Source organism: Pelophylax lessonae (genome assembly GCF_965119305.1).
Source record: "Pelophylax lessonae genome assembly, chromosome: 5".
NCBI lineage: Eukaryota > Metazoa > Chordata > Amphibia > Anura > Ranidae > Pelophylax > Pelophylax lessonae.
In genome coordinates this window covers 137,852,993-137,876,996 of record NC_138772.1, presented here as the reverse complement: position 1 = coordinate 137,876,996, position 24,004 = coordinate 137,852,993, and the positions used below count along the sequence as shown (strand labels likewise).

The 24,004-nt window shown below is 43.5% G+C and overlaps 1 protein-coding gene across 1 annotated transcript in view; it reads right to left on the bottom strand.

Moving 5' to 3' along the window:
• The window catches only part of TAX1BP1 (Tax1 binding protein 1), a 250,625-nt gene that overhangs the window by 45,432 nt on the left and 181,189 nt on the right, over nt 1-24,004 (bottom strand). The window contains exons 7-13 of the mRNA XM_082257735.1: nt 23,641-23,731; nt 20,985-21,170; nt 19,818-20,072; nt 18,923-19,072; nt 18,530-18,617; nt 11,224-11,342; nt 7,843-7,968 (exon numbers count right to left, since the gene is read on the bottom strand). Coding sequence (XP_082113861.1) covers nt 7,843-7,968; nt 11,224-11,342; nt 18,530-18,617; nt 18,923-19,072; nt 19,818-20,072; nt 20,985-21,170; nt 23,641-23,731 — 1,015 coding nt within the window. The remainder of the gene's footprint in view (nt 1-7,842; nt 7,969-11,223; nt 11,343-18,529; nt 18,618-18,922; nt 19,073-19,817; nt 20,073-20,984; nt 21,171-23,640; nt 23,732-24,004) is intronic.

Below are 24,004 nucleotides of genomic sequence, written 5' to 3'. Positions count from 1 at the left end.
TTGGGATGTCCCAAAGCGGTATAGGCATGAGGGGTGGGAAGAACGCAATCAAAAGTTAACGTATTTCCAAGGCTAAAAACGTAACCAACTGGGTAAGAAAAAAAACAGTAACAGGAGCTTACCCACAAACAAAGTTTGACCCCTTAAAGAGAAAAAAATAAGTCTCTTTACACAGCAGCCTGCAAAACCTTGCAGCCAAAAGAGGCATCCAAAGATGCCAATAAATCAATCTTGTAAAATCTTGTAAAAGTATGCAGGGACGACCAAGTCGCCGCCTCACACACTTGAGCAACAGATGCCTGATGACGAAAGGCCCAAGAAGCACTCAGCGCTCTAGTAGAATGTGCTCTCACAGGAAAAGGAGGTACCTGACCCTTCAATGAATAAGCCTGAACAACATTCTGCCCAATCCATTTGGACATGGTCGCAGCAGGCACAGCCAAACCCTTACGAGATCCCTCAGTAAGGACAAAAAGAGAATCTGAAGTCCTAAAAGGCTCCGTGGCCAACAGGTAAACCCTGATCGCCCAAACCACATCCAGAGAATGCAAGGCAATTTCCTCAAAGGGGATCTTCTCGAAGGAGCCAGATGACGCACCCCTTGAATAAAGGTGCGGATCAAGGAATTAGTTGCCAACAGGTGCTGGAAGTAAATAGCTAAGGCCGACACTTGGCCCTTGATCGTGCCCAAGGCCAACCGTTGCTCAACTCCTTTCTGCAAGAAAGCCAAGACCCTCGCAACCGAAAACAAGTGAGGGTGAAAGTTTTGCTATTCACACCAGGAAATATACATCTTCCAAGTACAATGATACATTTTTCTGGAAGTCGCTTTCCTAGCCCTCAGCAGGGTAGGATCACAGACTCAGAGAGACCCCTGTCTCTCAGCACCTGGCCTTCAACCGCCATGCCATTAAAGCTAGCGACCGTAAAGCAGGATGGAAGATCGGCCCCTGAGACAGCAGGTCCTCCCTCAGAGGCAGCCGCCAGGGAGGCACGACGACCATCTTTACCAGGTCTGTGTATCAAGACCGGCGTAGCCAGTCTGGCACCACCAGAATTACTGGCACCTCGTCCACCGCTAATCTGCAGAGGAACCTCGACAACAGCTGTATCACAGGAAAGGCATAAAGCAGCTGATACTGGTTCCAAGGAGCCACCAATGCGTCTGTGGCGTCGTGTGGAGTCTCGAGCCCTCGAGAGGGATGACCGTCTGCTGAACAACAGAAGCGGAATTGCTTCCTGCAATGTCTGGAGTTTTTCCTGAGTAAGAAACACTCTGGCTGAGGCCGAGTCCAGAGTCAGACCCAGGCCATTTTTTGTGGACAGAACCAAAGCAGACTCCTGAATGTTCAGGATCCCACGGAACTCCCTCAGAGTTCGCAGAGCAACCTCCAGTAGTCCATCAGAGCAGTCGGAGACTCTGCTCGCAGAAAAAGATCATCCAGGTACAACAATACCACAATCCCCCACTGACTCAAAAAATGCCAACACTCCTTTGAAGACTCGAGGTGAGGAGGTGAGACCAAAGGTCAGCGCCACAAACTGATAATGCTCCCCGTCCATGGCAAAATGTAGGAAGCGCTGGCGACAAGCACATATCAGAATGTGCAGGTAAGCATCCTTGATGTTTGACGCCGCATTAGCCGAAACCTCCATTTTTAAAGTTCCACGCATTCACACAAACAGTGCATCCACCAACGCCTATTTAAGCGCCGCAAGAGGAGCAGAGGAATCATTCTCACTATCTGAGCACTCAGGATGCGTGGACACAGACCCAAAAACATAACAACCAGGGGAAGCCGCCGATTGCGATCCCGCAAAGGGGACGCCGGCCAAGGGTCCACAAACAGAGCACCTACTGGACCCCGCAAAAAACAAGGGGGGGTCGCCCTCCGAGCCCTCAATAGAGGACATAATAGAATATAGACCCCTTAAAAGGGGGCCGCCCGCCGTGACGCAGACGTGCAGGCAGGGTATCCTCGCTAAAACAAGGCAGGTTCCCCACACAATAATGGCGGCAAGACTGTCATTAAAAATAAAGTTCCCCCACAGCGCCACCCGGTCCAAGGGAGGTGTCAAACTGACCATATGGCCCAGCAGGCCGCAAGCCACAGCCTAAATTTTTGTGGGGGCCCAGCCGCAATTGCACAGATCCTCAGCAGGGCTGATGCCCGAAGAAAGAGTGGCCTAGTGGGCCGAAAGACCCACAGTAACTGAAATTTTAGAGGGGCTGGGGGGAAGGGAGAGGAACCCGGGGTCGGACCATCCCAGGGAGGGGCCGACATCCACCCCAAAACCCTCCAGGGGTAGTGGGGTGGATGGGACAGCTACTTACCACACCAGAAATAGGGTGGGCACCGCTCCAGACAGGACACCGCTCCATCGTAAAGTGGGTTCTAACGTTCAGAAGGAAACACTGCGACTCAGGCTGAAGCCAGTTCATAAGCGTCTACGTGAGACGTTTAACTTGCAGGTCACCCCCCATCCAGTGGGGCTATGTCATGGCCAACCTAGCGCGGAGCTGCGGTCTGCACTCGCTCGCTGGCCGGACTGGGGGGACCCTAAGGATCTATATTACCCAGTTCGTTGCCCAGTCTGGCACTTGATTGTAGTTCTCACATGAACAAAATAATAAAAGAGGAAAAAAAAATTCAATTCAAAATGAAAAAATTGCCAGGACCAGTGATCCCAGCAAGGAACTGGGTTCTTACTCCTGACAAGGCAGAAAGAAAAAACTAAGTTCCTATAGCTGAAAGTGGGTGTATACCCCCTGGGACTGCCCATAGGCGTAGTCAAGCTTTTTCCTGCCTAGTGTCCTACTCCTGTAGGGAGCAGTATAAGCCATTGGTTAAGAAGAATCAGGAGCTGTGTCCATCAATGAACGAAAAAGAAAACTGTGTTTGTAAGACCGCTGCGCAAATACGGTGTGATAAAGTATTGCAACAATCTCCATTGTATTCTCTAGGGTCTCTGCTAAAAAAATATATATAATGTTTGGGGGTTCTAAGTAATTTTCTAGCAAAAGATACAGATTTTAACTTGTAAACAACAAGTATCTGAGATAGGCCTGGTCCTTAAGTGGTTAATATTCTATGTATAGCTAAAACGTATTGCAAATTTTAACATACAGTTAGGTCCATATATATTTGGACACAGGCACAATTTTCATACTTTTGGCTCTTTTTGCCACCAGAATAAAATTAAAACAAAACAATCCAAATAAATATGAAGTGCAGACTTTCAGCTTTAATTCAAATGGTTAAACAAATACCAAGCACAAATGTTAGGAACTACAACCATTTCTATACCACAGTCCCCCCCATTTTTAGTGACTCAAATGTAATTGGACAAATTAATATAATCATAGCTAAAATGGTCATTTTTATATTTTGTTGAGAATTCTTTACTGGCAATGACTGCCTGAAGTCTGGAACATGGACATTACCAAAGACTGGGTTTCCTTCTTTCTGATGCTTTGCCAGGCTCTAACTGCAGCGGTTCTTTGTTTGTGGGTCTTTCTGCCTTTAGTTTTGCCTTCAGCAAGTAAAATGCATGCTTAGTTGGGTTGAGATCAGGTGATTGACTCTGCCATTGCAGAAAATTCCACTTTTCCTTCAAAAGCTCCTGGATTGCTTTTGCAGTGTGTTTGGGATCATTGTCCATCTGTACTGTGAAGCGCAGCCCAATCAACTTTGCTGCATTTGGCTCAATCCGGGCTGATAGTATATCTCTAAACCAGGGGTCCTCAGACTATGGCATGCGGGCCGCATTCGGCCCGCCAGGGTCCTGAACCCGGCCCACCAGCAATTGCAGAACCAGGGGTTGGGCTGCGGGGCAGGGTGGAGATTTCCACGGCCGCTGTCTGCTGACATTACTTTTTTTTTTTTTTCTGTATGCAGGAAATCGTCTGCGGCGGCCGCCAATTGGCTGTGTTACTGCCGCGCTGCATTCTGGGAGTTGTAGTCCTGACCACACTCAAGTTCCTTGTGGCGGTGGGTGTGGAGAACTGAGCAGGGGCACGCAGCAGGAAACTACAACTCCCAGAGACTTTGAAGGCAGGCAGAGGTGGGGCACACGGCCCAATAGGGACCATGTTACGCACATCACATGACCCGCTCAGGCTCTCCGCTGGATGGCTGCAACAGTGCAGCATGAAGTTTTTAGAAAGAGTGAGAGCAGCCTTCTTTGGACCGAGAGTCTGTGGACTGGAGCCTGCCAGGGGACGCATGTTACTGGCTCGGGCTGGGCACTGGCTGCAGCTTGAAGTGGTCATCACCCCATGGAGGCCGAGCAAGGACCTGTTGAGCTGTCATCGGTATCGCTGAGGTGAGGCACCCTGACACCCCCAGCTGACCCCTACATCCCATCTCACCCCCCCCCCCCCCACATACAACCCATTTACCCTGCCCCAGTGCCCTGCCCACCCAGTAACCTCAAAACAGGAAATAGCCCCCAACACTGTCTGGCTGTCAGGTCCTGTGCTGGCTATGGCCTGTTGGTCCTGCTGAGAGCTGGCCATGGCCTGTGGATCCTGCTGGGAGTTGGCCATGGCCTGTGGATCCTGCTGGGAGCTGGCCATAGCCTGTGGATCCTGCTGGAAGCTGGCCATAGCCTGTGGATCCTGCTGGAAGCTGGCCATAGCCTGTGGGTCCTGCTGACCATGGCCTGTGGGTCCTGCTGGCCATGGTCTGTTGGTCCTGCTGGGAGCTGGCCATGGCCTGTTGGTCCTGCTGAGAGCTGGCCATGGCCTGTGGATCCTGCTGGAAGCTGGCCATGGCCTGTGGGTCCTGCTGACCATGGCCTGTGGGTCCTGCTGACCATGGCCTGTGGGTCCTGCTGGCCATGGCCTGTGGGTCCTGCTGGCCATGGCCTGTGGGTCCTGCTGGCCATGGCCTGTGGGTCCTGCTGGCCATGGCCTGTGGGTCCTGCTGGCCATGGCCTGTGGGTCCTGCTGGGAGCTGGCCATGGCCTGTTGGTCCTGCTGGGAGCTGGCCATGGCCTGTGGATCCTGCTGGGAGCTGGCCATGGCCTGTGGATCCTGCTGGGAGCTGGCCATGGCCTGTGGATCCTGCTGGGAGCTGGCCATGGCCTGTGGATCCTGCTGGGAGCTGGCCATGGCCTGTCGATCCTGCTGGAAGCTGGCCATTGCCTATGGGTCCTGCTGGCCACTGAGTCCTGCTGGCCTGTAGGTACTGTTGGGAGCTGGCCATGGTTTTGGTGCTGCACTCCAAGCTGGGAGCTGGCCATGGCCAGCAGGACCCATAGGCCATGGCCAGTTGGGCACTGATGAGGCTGAGCTAATGGGCACTGATCAGACTGCACTGATGGGCACTTGTGAGGCTCCATTGATGGACACTGCTGAGGCTGCATTGATGAGCACTGATGAGGCTGCTCTGATGGGCACTGGTGACGCTGCATTGATCCTTAGATCTCAGTGGTTCATGCTGGGACTTGAAGTCCATTAATTTTGGGAGGTATGATTTTCCAAAAAGTGAAGGACTGCAAGTTCCAGCATGAACCCCTCAGAGCTGAGGATGTGACACCCCCTCCTAACTAGTGGACTACAAGTCCCAACATGACCCCCTGAAATCTAAGAATGTAACCACCCCCCAAAAGTGAAGGACTACTAGTCCCAGCATGAACCCATCAGAACTGACAGCCCCCCCAACTAGTCCCAACTAGTCCCAGCATGAGCCCCTGAGATTTAAGAATGTGACCCCTTAGAGCTCGTGGGTTCATGCTGGGACTTGTAGTCATTCACTAGTTTGGGTGGGGGGGGGGTCAGGTCTTCAGCTCTGAAGGGTTCATACAGGGACTTGTCTGCACTGCTTGCACTTAAGTTCCTGAGGCCATGGTTTTAAATATTGTACTGTTTTTTGTGCATTACAAATAAAATAAGTGCATAGGAATTCGTTCATATTTTTTCAAACTATAGTCCGGCCCCCAACAGTGTCTTTGGGACAGTGAACCGGCCCCCTGTTTAAAAAGTTTGAGGACCCCTGCTCTAAACACTGCAGAATTAATCCAGCTGCTTCTGTCACATCATCAATAAACACCAATGACCCAGTGCCACTGGAAGCCATGCATGCCCGTGCCATCACACTACCTCCACCATGTTTTACAGAGGACGATGTGTGCTTTGAATCATGAGCTGTTCTCCACATTTGTTTCCTTCTGTCATTCTAATACAGATTAATCTTCATTTCATCTGTACAAAGAACGCTTTTTTAGAACTGGTTTGGCTTTTTTAGATGTTTTTTTTGCAAAGCCTAATCTGGCTTTTCTCTTCTTCGGCTTATGAATGGTTTGCACCTGGTTGTGAAACCTCTGTGTTTGCTCTCGTGAAGTCTTCTTGTTATTGTGAACTTTGATGATGATACGCCTACCTCCTGGACTGTCCTTCACTTGTCTGGATGTTGTGAATGGGTTTTCTTTACCATAGAGAGGATCCTGCGATCATTCACCACTGTTGTCTTCTGTGGAAGTCCAGGCCTTTTTACGTTGCTGAGCTAACCAGTGCGTTCTTCTTTCCTCAGAATGTACCAAACTGTTGATTTGGCCACTCTTACTGTTGCTGCTATTCTCTATGATAGCTTTGTTTAGTTTTTGAAGCCTTAGAATGGCCTGTTTCACTTGCATTGTCAGCTCCCTTAAACGCGCATGATGTAGGTTCACAGAAAAAGATTCCAAAAGCAAATACCACACTTAGAATCAACTCCAGACCTTTTACCTGCTTAATTGGTAAAGAAATATGAAGGAGTAGCCCACACCTGGCGATGAAACAGCTTTTGATTTGGTTCCTTGAAAAAGGGGGGGTGGCTATTAAGCGCTGTAATTCCTAAACCCTTCCTCTGATTTGGATGTACATACCTTCAAATTAAACCTGAGAGTCTGCACTTTCACCCCATATCCATTATATAACTATAGCTTGAATGTATTTTGGAAAAATACCTGAAAAAATCTAAAAATGTGCCCATGTCCAAATATACAGTATATGGACCTAACTGTATATGACCATTGGACCCATGGTGGGGTTTTTATACTTAACTGATACTAACTGAATTCAACTGGACAAACAGCCAATTAACATTGGTCTTGGACCATTGGCTTTGTAGTGAGGTTGTATACCTTAAACTGGAAGTTTAGGTTTTCTTATATCCACTTCAATGTGGTCATGTGATCCAGAAACAACAGCTCCCCTGTGTCATGGAGTGCTAGACTAAAGGGCTGAATTCTCAAATTGCCCCTTCGTTGTCAGAGCTCCCTTCTCTCTCCTGCAGAAAGCATTCACAGACCTGGGAGCAGCTGCGTTTGGATCATGTGACCGAAGCAAATTAGGAAAACGTATTTACACTTATTGGGCCTATACTTTTATTTTAACTGATACACACTTTATTCCTCTGGACAATCATTAACATCAGTCTTCAATTAGTGGCTGATGAATATAACCACACTGGACAATAGAATATTGCTGTATGGCATATTTAACATACAGTATACTTAGAGATTTTCTGATTTCTATTATTACCTGTATATTGTGGGAAGCTCCACTTGGATTACTTTTTCCATTTTGAAAAACTAGTTACACATTAGGAGATCTATTAGAAAAAGGGTTTTGTGGATAGTGTTGGCTTATGGTGAGCATTTATTTGGGTTTTAGAGGTTTTTCAATACAGTGTATAATATAGGAAGATGGTTCCCGTAATGAAGTTTTATTTTTGAACAATATATTGTTAAGAATGTTGTGGTTCATCTTATCCATTAGTCTTCTAAACGGTTTATGGTTGTTTTCTTTTTACTTTCTAGCACATTTGTCTAAGTGCTCTGCGCCTAAGGTCATACCTTATACTGGTCTTCAATAGCTGCTAGCTGTAGCTTGATGCTTTCATTAACTTTCAGCTGTTCCTTCCACTTCAACTCCATCTTGGCAGCACCATCAGCAAAAGCACTGCATTTCTCTTTTTCTTCCTGGAAAAACAACAAAGCATCAATGGTGTCTTGTAACATGATGCTAGCTATCAAAAAAACAAAACAAAAAAAAAAAACAAAAAAACAAGGCATTACTGTACAACACAATAAAAATTAAAGCATACAAGGTATTTCAAATGTTCCCACTCCCTACCTGTATAATGCTGTGCATGTTTCTTCTAAGCGTCTAAGCGATATTTATTTACTAAATTACCTTCCACCCACTTTAATTTACTACTGTGTCACCACCACCCCCACCAAAAAAAAATACATAAATATCAACTGTGCATTTATCATTATTAAAACATACTGTTTGGCATTGCTGAACAGTACACAATGTGTGTGCAGAACAAAATGTTCACTGAAATTACCAACTGAAAATGAACTGGCCCAGTATTTTAACCACTTGCCAACCGCCGCACGACTATTTACTGCGGCGGTCAGCCCCTCACAGGCAAAGCGAAGTAGTACTACGTCGCTAGCCTGTAAGGGCTTTGGGAGCGAGTGCGCGCCGCCGGAAACACGCTCCCGTGCGGTCACAGACCCCCCCCCGTGCGTGTGCCCGGCAGACCCGATGTCCGCCGGGCACTCGCGATCTTCCGTTACACCGGAAGAAAGGCAGACGGCTAATGTAAACAAAGCCGCCTATCATTCTTCCCTGTGTAAGAATGGTAATCAAACGGTTCTACTATGTAGGACCATTGATCACTGTTCTTACACATGTAGCCACAGCCAATCACAGTTAGAAACACGCCCCTAGGGACACACTTAACCCCTCCCTCTCCAATAAAGTTAACCCCTTCACTGCCAGTGTCATTTTTACAGTAACAGTGCATATGTATAGCACTGATTACTGTAGTAATGTCACTGGTAACCCCAAAAGTGTCAAAAATGTAATTCAAGGGTCCGATCTGTCCGCTGCAATGTCGCAGTCCCGCAAAAAAATAAATCGCAGATCGCCGCCATTACGCGTTAAAAAAAAAAACAACAAAAATGACAAAAATCTTTCCCTTTGTTAGTAAACGCAATTACTTTTGCGCAAACCAATCAAAATACGCTTTTTGCGATTTTTTTACCAAACATATGGTAAAAAAAAATGGGCCTGAAATGTTAAAAAATTTTGATTTTTACATTTTTTTGGGAATTTCATATAAAAAAAATGTGAAAAATATTGTTATTTTTGCAAAATTGTCGGCCTTTTTTTGTTTATAGCGCATGATCAAAAAATCGCACAGGTGATCAAATACCACCAAAAGAAAGCTCTATTTGTGGGAAAAAAAGGACGTCAAATTTGTTTTGGTACAGCGTCGCACGACCGCGCAATTGTCCGTTAAAGTCCCGCAGTGCCGAATCACAAAATACCCCCTGGTCAGGAAGGGGGTAAAATCTTCCAGGGCTTAAGTGGTTAACGTCTTAAAGTGGTTCTAAAGCCTGAAGTTTTTTGTTACCTAAATGCATTCTGTGCATTAAGGTAAAAAACTTTCAGTATGCAGCTCTTTTGGCTATCTCACTCCTTATTGGCTCAGATACGGCAGGGGGAGTCAATCACAGCCAGTGAGGAGGGAGCATACTGAGCCCCACTCTGTGTGTCTTATGGAGCAGGGCTTGGGGGACGAGCACTAGCAGCTTGTTTTGGGAGCACTTGGCAGAGGGGAAAAACCTGGATCCCAGAAGAGGTAGATTGGGGCTGCTCTGTGCAAAACCAAAAAAAAAAAAAAAAAGAAGAAGAAAACCTTTACCAGCACTTTACAAAATGTACCTAATAAATAAAGACATGTAGTAGCTAATCCCCTACTGAATCTCAATCAGTATTTGGTGCAAAAAACAAGCTGTGCAACACTGGTCTTTGTATTTGGTCACATTAAACCTGCTCACCTGTGTCAGGGCTTTTAAAAAATGCAGTAAAGCGTGCTACATGCTTGCGGTGCCATTATTTCTTAATGGCACCCCAAACGCAGAAAGCAGCCATGCATTTTTTGCATTTTCTGTGTGAGAAAATGCATAACACAAAATACTCTTGGCTCATGTCCAAAATTTGGTACAAAATGTGCTAAAAAATGTGCAAAAGTGCAACACAGTAGCTTCAGTCAAGTGTGAATGGGGCCTTAAGCAAAATAACCTAGCGCAGAATTCACAGGTCAGGACTTTACAGTGCAGAGTTCAGACAGTGGCTGCTAACATGTCATGTACAACTCAGTGTAGATCCAGACATGTCCCCTGTGCCCAGTGTCCCACTTTCACCTGCCCCTACAGTATAATGCATCTTTTTTTTTATTATTATTATTATTTTGCTTTCCCCCAAAATACAAGACCTTGTAGTAGCTTACTTGGCTGTTCTAACACTCTTTCCCTTTAGTCCACCCCTCACTTCTATCCTGAGTGCCTATATGTGACCTAGAAAATGGGCAGGATGGATGTAAGGAGAAGAACACAGGAGTCGGTGCAGATAGTGTAGCCAGGCAGATCTGGCAGCTACTTTTGTGTGTTGCTCTGCTTGGAGAAGTTATGAGTCTGACAGCAGGTCTGCACTCCGGTCACATGATCATCCTGTCACTTGCGCGCTATTGACGGGTAGATTGCGATCGATGAGTTGCCGACCCCTGATCCAGCGCATGTCTATAATTAAATAGTGCAATATAACGCAATCACACAATCTAAGAAGCTGTGACAAATTACTTTAGGTCGAAGCAATAGGTTTGTGATAATTGCCCCAGCATATACTTCTCTTTCTTTCACTTTTCTGCCACCCTCTCCATCACCAAGAGCCAAAGAAAAAATGTGACAGCGCAAGGCCACTCACACAGGGATTCTGTCACACAGGGATTCTGTAGCCCTATACAAGTAATGTCTCCCTTGACTCTTAGCTTAGGCAGTGTTTTCCTTCACTCCAAGTGGCATACATAGTGGCACATGGAGCCATTATATGCATGCTAGGAATGGGGGGGGGGGCTGGGGGGGATTTAAGTGATTTGTTGCTTTGCCCTTTATGAACAAACACAGGTTTACTTTAAAAGCCATTAAGGATGTAGTGTAGCTATTCGTAGGGCCAACCATGCTGAGAACGTCTCTGTAAAATACCAAGAAAAAAAAAAAAAAGTACCCTAGTTGGCATGGGGCTTACACAGTAAATAACGAGAAATTTTTGCAAAGCTCATGAGAAAGTCAAGGCCAATTCTATGTATTCACCAATAAATTACACAGCAAAATTCCAGATATAATGACTAGTAGCGTTGAAATATATGACGGGTCACTTACTGCCAACATTTGCTTGCATTTTCGATATTTCTCAGTTTTTTCTACAATTTCCTTGCTCATATCTGCCACTTGTTCTTTTATCACAAATTCAGGTACAGAGCCAGAAGAAAATGGATTCACTGTAGGAAATAAATGAAATGGGTGTTCACATGTACAGACTCATAGGATTATTACTCTGAGTGTTCCATTTCCTTTTACAGTCTAAAGACAGTGTGTGTTTGTAAGAGTGGGATACAGACATTAGATAATAAGGCCGACTGGGGCAGGGACTGGTGTGAATGATTCAATGTTCTTAAAGGCGTCTTTCAAAGGCCCCTATTCACTGACCTTTTCTAATGCATTTGAGAGAATACTTATGTAGCATATGATCATTTTTTATTAGACTAAGGCCCTAGTTTCACAAGTTTTTTGATACTGCATTTAAGGAGTGTTGGGATGCTCTTATGCATAAGTTCGCAAGCATCTATTTGATAACAAGTCTAATACATTGTGCATAGATTATTCTGGTGGCCCTATACTGCCGATTCTCTCAGTGTTACAATTATGGTTCACACCACAAAAACACACTCCAGATCCGTTCCGGATGCGTTTTTGCATACACCGTCTAAATGTGTTTTTGGCGCGTTCCAATTTGGTTTTGATTCACTTCCAGATGCTTGTTTTTTCTTTTTCCTGTTTTTTTCCCCTCCACTGTACTGGAGTCCGGTGCGTTTTTGATGTGTTTTTAGTGCATTCCGTTGCATTTTTAATGCATTTTACAGCATGTTTCAGTCCAGTACAGGAAAAAGGCAACATGTTTTACTTTTTTTTTTTCTTTTTTTTGGAACTGGAAAGCCTCAGAACTGACCACATTGGTGTGAACTATGCCACTGGAAACCATACAACCTACCTTCCATGCATTTTCGATGGCAAAAAAAAAAAAAAAAAACACACTGACATGCATGTGATGTGAACTGGCCCTAAATGTTGCCTGCTGCATGTGAGTTAAGGAATAGATTTTTACACCATGGGTTATATGCCGATACCTTCAGGTTAATGGACACTGGAAAAAGCTTTGTTGGGACTGCACCCCCCCCCCCCCCCCCCCCGCCATCAGTTTAACCATGTGAGGCTACAGTTTTTTACCAAGCAGCAAGAAGAGCACTAAGGAAAGATTGAATTTATATGTACCTTAGAATTCTAACTTCCCTAATCATACAGTACAGGACCCAGGAATTTACTCTTAGACCATCGGACTGCATGAACAATAATTTTAGGGATGGGCAACAAAAGCCAAGGACCTGACAAGACAGTTGACAACAGAAGCATCTTGCATTCCAAGTATAGTTAAGCAGTGGATTAAACAGCCACCTGTCACAAAACATGAACAGAGACACAGGTGGTGGTGGCCCTGCAACTTGAGAAAAAAAACAGATGTTAGAAGCTGTAAAAAGCCCAAGAACCCCAATAAACTTTGAGAGCATGGTAAGGTAGGGAGAAAGGAACGCCATTCCTTGGAGCAGAAACCTCTTTAAAAAAGGCAATATTTCCAGCCAGCTGGGTGAAAGAAGAGGGAGGGAGGAATCCCATAAGGGGCTGCCCAGTGTGGAAATGGAAGAGGGGTCAGTTCCCAAGGGAAGACGTGGCAAACACCCATATTTGACAGTCCTAATCCCTCCCACAAGGTATACTATAAATTGTTTCACATGCCTTTAAAGCAGAATTTGGGAAAGGAAAATTACATTCCCACGGAGGATGGTAAGAAGAGCCCCTGGAAGGTAGTAAGGCTAGAAGCCAAGATCCTGGCTTCCAAGAGACTTTGTCCTCCTGTAGCATAAGAAAAGGAGGAGACTCCCAAGAAGAAGCAGGGGGAGTCAAGACAGAACTACAGCTGCCAGGGCAACAGAGAGAAGATGGCATCCCCTTGAACGCAATGGGAGGGCTCTGCATAGGCAAGAGCTCATGGGGAAGGTCTCAGAGCGACACAGAGTTGCAATCGGCAACAAGGTAGAGCAACAACTTGCAAAGGAAGGAAGTGTGAAACCAAGGTGTTAGGAAGAAGATATAGGAAACATGTAGGTTTCTAAGAGCTAGGTGTATGATTCCAAACAAAAGAAGTTGCAGGATGAGGAATAGGAACAAGTTCTGGGATGAGTTCCCTATCATCATACTAGGTGAGAACTATTTCACGATAGATTGCAGAGTATGGGGGGAGGAGATTTATATGTACCCATGAAAAAAGGGGAACCCCAACATGGAGGTTGGAATGTGCCTAACTGGTGAATATAAGTAAATTGAAATGTTGGCCAACTGAAGAGGTTTGGTAAGAAAGGCAGACAAGTGCAGGGGCACCTACAGACTATGCAAGTTGAGGGGGAAACAAGCGCATAGGGATTCACTGAGAACAGTGGAAATGCGACCTTTACCAATGTTAAACCAGCGAATACACTCGACTAATAGACAAAATCTAGAGTTTTCATGGAGATGAGAGCACTAGGTCTTCTCTGCTCGTAAAACAAGCAACTGGGTAATCTGAAATCCTGATATGGGAAGGAGGCTCATATCAAAGCACAATGCAGAGTCTAAGGTGTATAAGCCTGGGAGATATGTGGGAGTCTTTCCGCGTTGGAGGAAATGTGAATAATATCGATGTCTGGATTAGACCCAAGTACCCTGGGCAGTACAAGGACAGGGGAGGAACTTGAGAAGGATGCGGGATCAATCTCAGGGAAAAGTGAGAGCATCCTTATTTGGGCATATGGTTCAAAAAATGTGGCTCAGGATCCTTGTATAAAAAAGGTCCCTAAGGTACCCTGGGATATGAATGTTCAGAGTGATTAATGGTCTGGTAATTTAGTACCACAAGTGTGGTTATGTCTTTCAGCTATGTAAGGACTACCCTAATGAGTGGATGGATGGAGAAAATAACCCTTCATTAATGAGTTTATAGTGTGCAATCCTAGAGGAAACCATTTAGGAGCCTGGCTACTGAGGTAGTTTGAATAGATGTTGAGACATGCACCCTCAAACAGACACGGTCCCTGTGTAGGATTTGGAAAGACCTTGTAATTCTTCCTAAAAAGAAGTAGGTGACCAACCCTTGTGACTGTAAAGCTACTAGGGAGTATGGGAAACTGTCTGCTTTTTGCGAAGCAAGTAGGAACAAATAGTAGAAAGGAAGAGAAAGAGAACAGAAATAGAGACTATTTGTGTACCTTTCCTAAGACCAGAGTAAAACAACGTCCAGCATGTGTAAGCTGCAGCAAATGTTGGTACATAACCTTCCAGGGGTGGAGGAGAACTTTTAATATGAAAAAGGCTTCTGAGCTTCTGAGTGGGCTTAGAGATGGAGGATCTGTCAGCAAAGGATAGACCTGCAGTAGGTGATGATGCTGCCTGAGGGGTAATAGGGTGGTGTCAGTGGAAGACCTTGCTCCTGGAACAAGGGAACTTGAGGACAGGAACTTGAGTTTCCTTAGAGCCTGTGCCCCCACTCTCAAGCACCTTTAATTCTGTAGGGTACTCACAGAATTGATGCAGACTGAAGGGGTTCAGCATGTCCAGTGTAAAGGAGCTACAGTTACCCAGGTGCTACCTGACTTCCTGTGTCCCTAGGATATCAGGCAACACGTGAGACAACTTCAGAAGAAAGTGACAGCTTGAAGTGCATAATTAGGAGTCTCAAATGCACTACACCACTATTCAGGAGGTAACTTTTGGAAGTAAGGTGGGGAAAAAACTGCCAAATTTTAATTGGTAAAACGCTATAACAATATTACCTATAAGACCAAATAAAGTGAGATAATAACAGCAAGGGAAAAGAACAATGGACGAGTAAATTACCCCACAACATGTGCCCTCAAAACTGCTTTTGTGCTTAGCACTGCAGTGTCTTGCAGGATAAAAGGATTTCATGCAATGTATACTACAGATCCAAATAATGATCCAACAAGACATACATAGCCAGCAACCGGTATGTAAAGGTACAAGAAAACCCTGTCTTACCTTGTCCATGTCCTGTCTCATTACACCCCCAAAGGGGTATTTAAGGTCTGGGTGCCAATGGAATGGACCATGGCCCTAGAGAGCATCCAGGGTATGCTTCCCAAGATGTACCGATATGGAAACTGCTAATGAGCAATATGGCAAATAGCAGTCAGTTCTTGATAGAAGGGTTGTCAAAGAAGAAAAGGAAACTGTTGAAAAGATAGGAGAAAAAAAACTTTCCCCACCGAAAAAGGGGCCCATCACCTAAAAACAGTAGGAAGAATCTTGAGCCTCACAGAAAGGACAGGATTATATGGGTACACTATAAGGGGGGGGGGGGGGGAGTTCTTTCAGCAATGCTTTTGCAGGTATCCAATAACCTGAAGGTAGTGGCATATAACACATTGTTTAAAGAGGTTGTATAACCCCCTGTGGTATCTGTACCTATAGGTAAGCCTATAAAAAGGCTTACCTATAGGTACAGTGGGGATCGAAAGTTTTGGCACCCCAGGTAAAATTTTGTATTAATGTGCATAAAGAAGCCAAGGAAAGATGGAAAAATCTCCAAAAGGCATCAAATTACAGATTAGACATTCTTATAATATGCCAACAAAAGTTAGATTTTATTTTCATCATAACACTTTCAAAATAACACAAAAAAAACAAATAAAATGGCGTCTGCAAAAGTTTGGGCACCCTGCAGAGTTAATATCTTGTACTGCCCCCTTTGGCAAGTATCACAGCTTGTAAACGCTTTTTGTAGCCAGCCGAGAGTCTTTCAATTCTTGTTTGAGGTATCTTTGCCCATTCTTCCTTACAAAAGTCTTCCAGTTCTTTGAGATTTCTGGGCTGTCTGTCACGCACTGCTCTTTTAAGGTCTATCCATAGATTTTCAATTATGTTGAGGTCAGGAGATTGTGAAGGCCATGGCAAAACCTTCAGTTTATGCCTCTTGATGTAATCCCCCATGGATTTTGAGGTGTGTTTAGGATCATTATCCATTTGTAGAAGCCATCCTCTCTTTAACTTCAGCTTTTGCTGAAATTTTATTGAATCCATTTTTTCTTCTACTCGTGAGATGTTCCCTGTGCCACTGGCTGCAATACAATCCCAAAGCATGATTGATCCACTCCTATGCTTAACAGTTGGACAGAGGTTCTTTTCATTCAATTCTGTGCCCCTTCTTCTCCAAACGTACCTTTGCTCATTCCGACTCCCAGCTCCGCATTGCCGTCATCATCGTGAAGAAGTGACTAACTAAAAGCTGAGAAATAAACAGCTAGTAATGTAAAGAAAAAAAAAAAAAACACTTTTCTTGAAATAAAATCATAAAGAAACAGAAGAAGGCTGAGACTGTAGCCCCAGCACAGGGAAGAGCCTATCTCACTCCTAACTAGGCAGAAGACAAACTGAGTTGAGATGGCTGATAGCGGGGGGGGGTAATGGATCAGTGGGACAGCCCCCATAGGTGTGTCTACGTAAATGCTTTGTTTTTAACAAGTCTTATGCCTAGCTTGCTCCTATGGATAAGAGGTCAATACCCATTGGTGAAGACTGTATGAGTGGGCGGCGACTGTCGGAGGACGTAAGAGAAAGTTAAATTTTAACGTCATCGGTCCACAGAAGTTGTTTCCAAAATGCATCAGGCTTGTCTATATGTTCATTTGCAAAGTTCAAACACTGATTTTTGTGGTGAGGACGTAGAAGAGGTTTTCTTCTGAGGACTCTTCCATGAAGACCATATTTGTACAAGTAGCTCTTTATAGTGGAATAGTGTACCACAACTCCAGTGTCTGCCAGATCTTTCTGGAGGGATCGTGCAGTCAAACGTGGGTTTTGAATTGTTTTTCTCACAATTCTGCAAGCTGTTCTTGTCTGATATTTTTCTTGGTCTTCCAGATCTTGCTTTAACTTCCACTGTTCCTGATGACTGCCATTTCTTAAGTACATTCCGCACAGAGGATATTGACATCTGAAAATGCTTTGCTATCTCCTTATAGCCTTCTCCAGCTTTGTGAGCATCAACTATTTTCAGTTTCAGTTTTCTAGACAACTGCTTAGAGCAGGGGTCTTCAAACTATGGCCCTCCAGTTGTTTGGGAACTACAACTCCCATCATGCCTAGTCATGTCTATGAATGTCAGAGTCTTACAATGCCTTATGGGATATGTAGTTCCGCCACAGCTGGAGGGCCGTAGGTTGAGGATCCCTGGCTTAGAGGATCCCATTGTGTTGATTGTTGGGGCAAGGTCAGATGAGTCTGGGCATTTAAAACCTTTGAGATTGACATCACCTGGTCTTCCCGAGGATGATTAAGAACAATCCATGACACTGGCAGGTCTCAGCCTTACAAAGGGGGCAGTGCATGCTATAAATTCTGCAGGGTGCCCAAACTTTTGCAGACGCCATTTTTCTGTAATTTTAAAAGGGTCAATGATGGAAATAAAATCTAACTTTTGTTGACATATAAGAATGTCTAATTTGTAATTTGATGCCTTTTGGAGATTTTTTTCCATCTTTCCTTGGCTTCTTTATGCACATGCGCTCTGAAGCACCAGCTGCTTCTCTCAGAGCATGCGCGGGATTGATGTCACACGGCTCCGGCCAGTAGCACACCCGAGTACGGGGATATACTAGCACATTATGCATTTACTTTGCAGGTAACCAAAAAGAAAACAGGCTTTCTACAGGCTTTACTTCCTCTTTAAGATTAATTCTTGTGTCCTGTACTGTACATTTAAAAGAGATTGTAAACATCCCAAAAAAAAAAATAAAACCTGAAAGACAAAGGCATAATGAGCCTGTATGCATCGCATACTAGCTCATTATGAAATACTTACCTTAAAATGAAGCTCCCGCAGCACCGCCCGCTCACCGCTCACACAGCATCCATCTATAACCGGTCTTCCTTCCGGGTTCCCGTCCTCCGGCCATCTGACTGGCTGGAGCCACAATGACGTCACTCCGCGCGGAAGCTACTGGTAACGGCACAGAGCTCTGAAGGAACGGCACGGGCGGCCGTTCCTTCAGAGCATATGCACCAGTGATGTCAATGGCTGCATGCAAAGTAAATATCTCCTAAACAGTGTATGTTTAGGAGATATTTACAGTACCTATAGGTAAGCCTTATCATAGGCTTATCTATAGGTACAAGTGACAGAGGAAGCTTTACTTCCTCTTTAAGATATATTTAAGAACATCTAAAACCAATATGGTTACTTTGTACACACATTGCGAATTGCCAAACACTGTTAAAACTACAAATTCAACATACATTTGTACAGTATCTCTAGGGCATAGATCTTTAAAACAATCTACTAAATAAACAGACATTTTCTTACCTGATGGAGAAAAGTTTAATGCCTCTGCACTTCCCACCTCAGACAACACAAGCACATCTGTTTCCTTTTGTTTCTCTTCTGCACTCTTCTGCTATAAGAGAAGGATACAAACAAATTAACCAAACCCAAAAGCATTTGCAAGTTTCTTTACATTTAATGTATGCTTCTGTGTTTCTTATTAATGAATAGGAGTGTGGATATACTGCTAATGATTTCAAATGCCTGCATAAGCTTTAGTGTTGGATTAACAAATGCAACGAATGCTATGAATTAAGAGTAAAGCAGAAACATAATAAACATGGCAGTAAACAAATAACCTTTTTACATCAGGTATGTACACACACCACTTTAAACAGCAGCAGTTTAAAACTATTACTAACACAGACTACTTACAAGCTGCTCTGTGAGCTTTACAACTTGCTTCTGGAGTTTCTGGCATTCCTTAAATTTATCTTTATAGTGATCGGCTGCCATTTGTAGCCTCAACTTCAGGTCTTCAACCTCTTTTCGAAGCTCTTGCTCCACTCTGCTGCTCTCTGTGTCCTAACAAAAATATATGACCGTGGTGAAAACATTTTCCTGACTGATCAATTAGAAATCTATGTAAGAAAAAAAATCCCTAAAAATTTAAATAAAAGATGGGGACCAGTCTCAGCTTACAGGATAAGTTAAATTTTGTAAAAGGTTACACCCATATTCAGGGTGTAACATGTAACAGGTTACAAATCCTCTGGCCCCTGCACCTCCTTCCCCCAACTCCCCATTGTGACAGGCTTCCTCCCTTGCTCTGTCACAATCTGAAAGGAACGTGGGCTTGCAGGGCTCCGCCTGCTTGGCCGCCTCTTTCATTCAGTGTCTTGTGAATGAAAAATTACAAGGTCCGACAGCCTTTGTGGCTGTCAGCTTGTAGTTCTCAAAGAACTACTACAGCGCTGTTGAGCTCCGTTGTAGTTCAATGATGCTTCATGTTAGTGTGTAACAGCCTGTCTGTAGGATGTATGGCCAGAGAGCTTACACACAGAGTCTGCAAGAGCTCTGCATTGCACCCACTATCTGCTTATCATGGATACAATGCTTTCCAGGCTCAGAATAAAAATATAAATGCACTTGTTTTTTTAATCTGCAAACAGATTTGCATTTATCATTTTTTTTATAAAGGCAAACTTATCCTTTAAATTTTCTAAACTGGTCAAATGCACAAAGATGTCCAACTGCAGCCCAAAAAAATACCAGCCTGATATGCTAGGTGTATGCTATCCATACTCCTGTCACCACAATTTTTTTGTACCTGTTCCTTTTTTCCATGGACTGCAACAGGCATTTGCCTTTGTGATTCTCGTAAGCTCAGTTGAGCCAAAGCATCAGTAAGCTGCTTCTTCACACTCTCTGTCTCAAGGCGTGATGTATGCAGGTCGGACATGGTTTTATCACGTACAGTTACTGCATCGCTGAGCTCTTTGGACATGAAGGAAACCTCCTGTCTGCTAGCTTGATATTCATCTTGAATCTTACGGAGCTGCTGTCTTATTAAGCCAATGTCTTCCTGTGGAGTATAAATACAAGGAAGTCATGAATTGTCCACCAGCTGTGAAACAGATGATACAATAGAAGCTTTTAAGAGGTAACCTTGACCTCAGGTAACAACAGTGCTAAAAGTGAAGACTCCAGTACCCATGTAGAACTTCAAATCAATGCTTGTGTCCCTGTGGGACTCCCTTGGATCATAGAAACAGGCTGTATATGGAGAGTGACTGTCAAATACAAGAGCCTTTACTTCCCACTGACATTCTGGCATTTGATAGTTGAAGAATGGGGATGGCTTAGTGTCAGAGAGCGTAATCATAACTTGGTCAAAAATCTAATCTCCATTTATAGCCTTGATCTAAAATTCAAGGGAACTGGAACTCCACAGGGGCACATGGACTAATATAAAGATCAACATAGGTACTTAAAGACACCACCAGCAAAGGTGTTTTTTTTTAACTTCTACAAAATATTTAATATACATACATACAAATCCAGACAACATGACTTGAAAAGGGCATATAATAACTGAACTTATACAAACGTATCCTCCTTCCTTCTCCCCTACAGTGGAACTACACTATATAACCAGCCAGAAAACATACCATTTGTAACCTCAGAAGCATTTTAGGCAGATCATGGTCACTTGTAAAAATAATTGGCTAACTAATAATAGGACCAGCCAGATATCTGAGCAAGTAACAGACTAAGAGCTAAAACATTATTCACGGACATAATCAAAATTCCTGTACTTTCATCAGTTTTCCCAGACTATCCAATTGTTTTCTAGGTAGCCATACAAAAGGTCAGTGGAAAAGTTATGGACTAAAAATTCAGCTCACGCACAGGACAAAAACATTTTACCCGATTACACAGAAAATATGACATGTCATCACTGTATATAGTCTCCCCCACAGAGAGCTGCTCTCACCTTCTCTGCACAATTCTGAAGCAGGTCCTTGCACATCTTTTCCTTATCTTCCAAACAGAGCTTCATTTTACCAAGCTCCTCTTTGTAGTGTGTAATGAAATTCTCCTTATTGGCATCCAAACTTTTTAGTGTTTGCACCTCAGTAAGCAGCTTGGTGTTTTCAATTTCAGTATTTTTTAGATGAACCTGTAAAAAATCCCCAGAAGTAGAGCAAGCATAACTACGTACCCAAATGTATTTATCCAACCAATCCTTTCTGAGGTGCTAGGTAATAATTATAAGAAAACTAACCAGTTGTCTGCGAAAAAAATGAACCTTTTGACCCCAGTCACATCTGAACACTTTGTAACCTAAAGCTCCAAAATGCTCAACATCCTAATTTTCATGGTATTTAATGGTGTCTGCTCACATCTGAGCATGGTGTCGTTGAAGCTCAAAAAAGTACATGAGCATCTTTTGCTCTACAAGCTTTAAGTGTTTTTGACCCCACTAGATTGCAATGGGAAATCCTAAACAGAGTGACAAGTGTATGCATTTCGATCTTTTTCCTAGTAGCTGGCTTTCCATTGGCTTTAAATAATGAAAAACATTAAGTCTCAGACTCCTGCAAAAATGCCCAAATATCCCAAGTTCAAATACTTAAAAAACAAATGCAAATTGACTAAAGACACTTAGCTGAAATGTGATATAGATCAGAAGGAGAAGTAGACTACGGCAAATTTATTCTTTAAACCGAGCAAGACAAAACAGTTTGAAGGATACTGAACTAGCAGTAGGCATTCTTTTGTCTAGGACCATATTTTGTTATGCATTCTGCCATACTGTGTGGATTCAAGGCTGCTATCATACCAGTACAGCAAGCTATCACTAGGCAGCTCTATCTAACTTATTCCCAGATCCAGACCCCTGATGATCTCAACTGTATAATGCAATGGACCACTGGGGCAGTAGTGGGAGCGGGACACTAAAATATGGGCCTACTGTAGTCATAATCAGTGCCCAACAAGAATCAGCAAGTGGGAACACATTAAAGGTAAGTAAAAGCAAAAACCTTTTTTTAAAAAATGACTGTTAGATGATTTCACATCAGCATGTAGACTGGTATGCTGGTGTGAATTTTAGTGAAAGGAAGGAAAGGCAGCTATTTCCAGCACAGTCCCAACACATGGGCAAAGCACAATACCTTGTTTCCATTGTCAGTTAACACCAAAGTGTTGCATGCAGTGCAGTAAGTTGCATCACTGCATCGCAATGCCCTTGTGGTGAAAAGAATTCTGACCTGCTTGTGCACCCATCCTGCTGGTCAGTGGGAGCCTCTCTACTGGTCTCCGAGCCATGACTTCTGCTATGGTAAGTGTCAAGAGCTCACTTACTAATCGTCCATTCACCTATTAATTTTAGGTCATAACCCATTTTTTTTTTTTATATTGTTTTTTCCACTAGAGAAAATATTTGGCGTTTTGAAAAACTGCTTGCCTGCATATGATAAAGTGTGTAAATAAACTGTTACCAAAATGGCCAAAAGTCAGTAATGCAATTGGACTAGTAAATTATGGGCACATATCTTTTAATATAGCAAAGTCCTTAGATGTGGCTGCATTCATTTTCCTTAGAGGCAAGTACATCTTCTGTGAACCTTAAAACACTGATTCCCTTTTAAATGGGGATGAGAGGTGGGGGAGGTGTTTGTAGTCCAGAAGCAGCCTGCAGTGACAACAGTGCTCCTCCATAGATACAGTGAAATGATTGAGGATTGTCATTCTAGAGCAGGAAGCCTGTTACAGGATCACCGGTAAATAAAGAAAAAAAACAAACAAAGGAAAGGAAAGGAAAGAAAAGGAAAAGAAATGCAGCCAAGACAGCTGCAATATATTACTCTTTTGTGTTTAGGTACACTTTAAGTGTTACCAAATTGCCACCCATATTTCCAATAAAAGCACTTTGGTGCCAATTAAAAGTACTATTGGAAATGCAAAAAAGTAAAAGGAGAAGGAATTAAATGTGATACCAACTCTAAGGTGAAATTTCTAAGAGGTCACATCTTCTCTTTGGTCTGCCATGTCCAAGTAGTTTTCAACTATGAAAGAAATCTTATACCATGTTTTGCAAGCTGTGCTGTCAGTAAGCACTATACAAGGAAACAGGTGGGCACAGGTAAAACACTATAAAGGGTGTCAAGTACTGGAATGCAGTTCAGCATAACTGCCCATTGCAAGAAAAGTGGATGAAAGACTGCTTGGATGTATTATGTGATTTGAACTGGTCCTTCATGCAAAACAGTATTTTGCTTATCAGATAAACTTAAAAAAGAGAATGAGGAATACAAAAGAATCATATATATTGTAAATCTCAGTAACTCAAACATGCTGCCTATGATTCCATTTATATGCAAATTATTGACTGGGAAAACTAAACAGCCATGATGAAATGTCTAGCTGTAAGAGGGGTTTAAAATAGCGTCTTTCCCTTGATGGGTGCAGTTGCTGTACAATGAACCTGATCATTTGGCTGGCATTCTTAGGATAGTATTCCCAGAAGACATTCTTGCAACTCTAGAAGTTACATCATTGCCCTCTAATATACAAGTCAGATGTGTGTGACCATGTCCTGCAGATATCAGTCACATACAAAATGGCAAATATCGCATATGGTTTACCTTGTACAATTCCTTTTCATCCTTCTCATTCTTTACTTGAAACTCCAGCTGCTCTGTTTCTTGTTTCAATTTCTTCAGTTTATCTTTCAGGCTGAAAATAAAAACATGTATTATTACCAATACTTTATCCAGAATGGGTTCATGCTGATTCATACACGAAATCCTCTGCGGAGTTCCATAGTGGGAATTACACATTCTTACCGCTCTAACAGTAAAGAATCCCTTATGCAGTTTAAGATTGAACCGCCCCCCTCTCCCAACTTGATTTGTGTGGCCGCATGTCTTCTTTGGAGACCTTGGGTTAAATAATTTCCTCCCAATGCTAGTAACTATTTAAAGATTTGTATATTGTAAATCACATCCC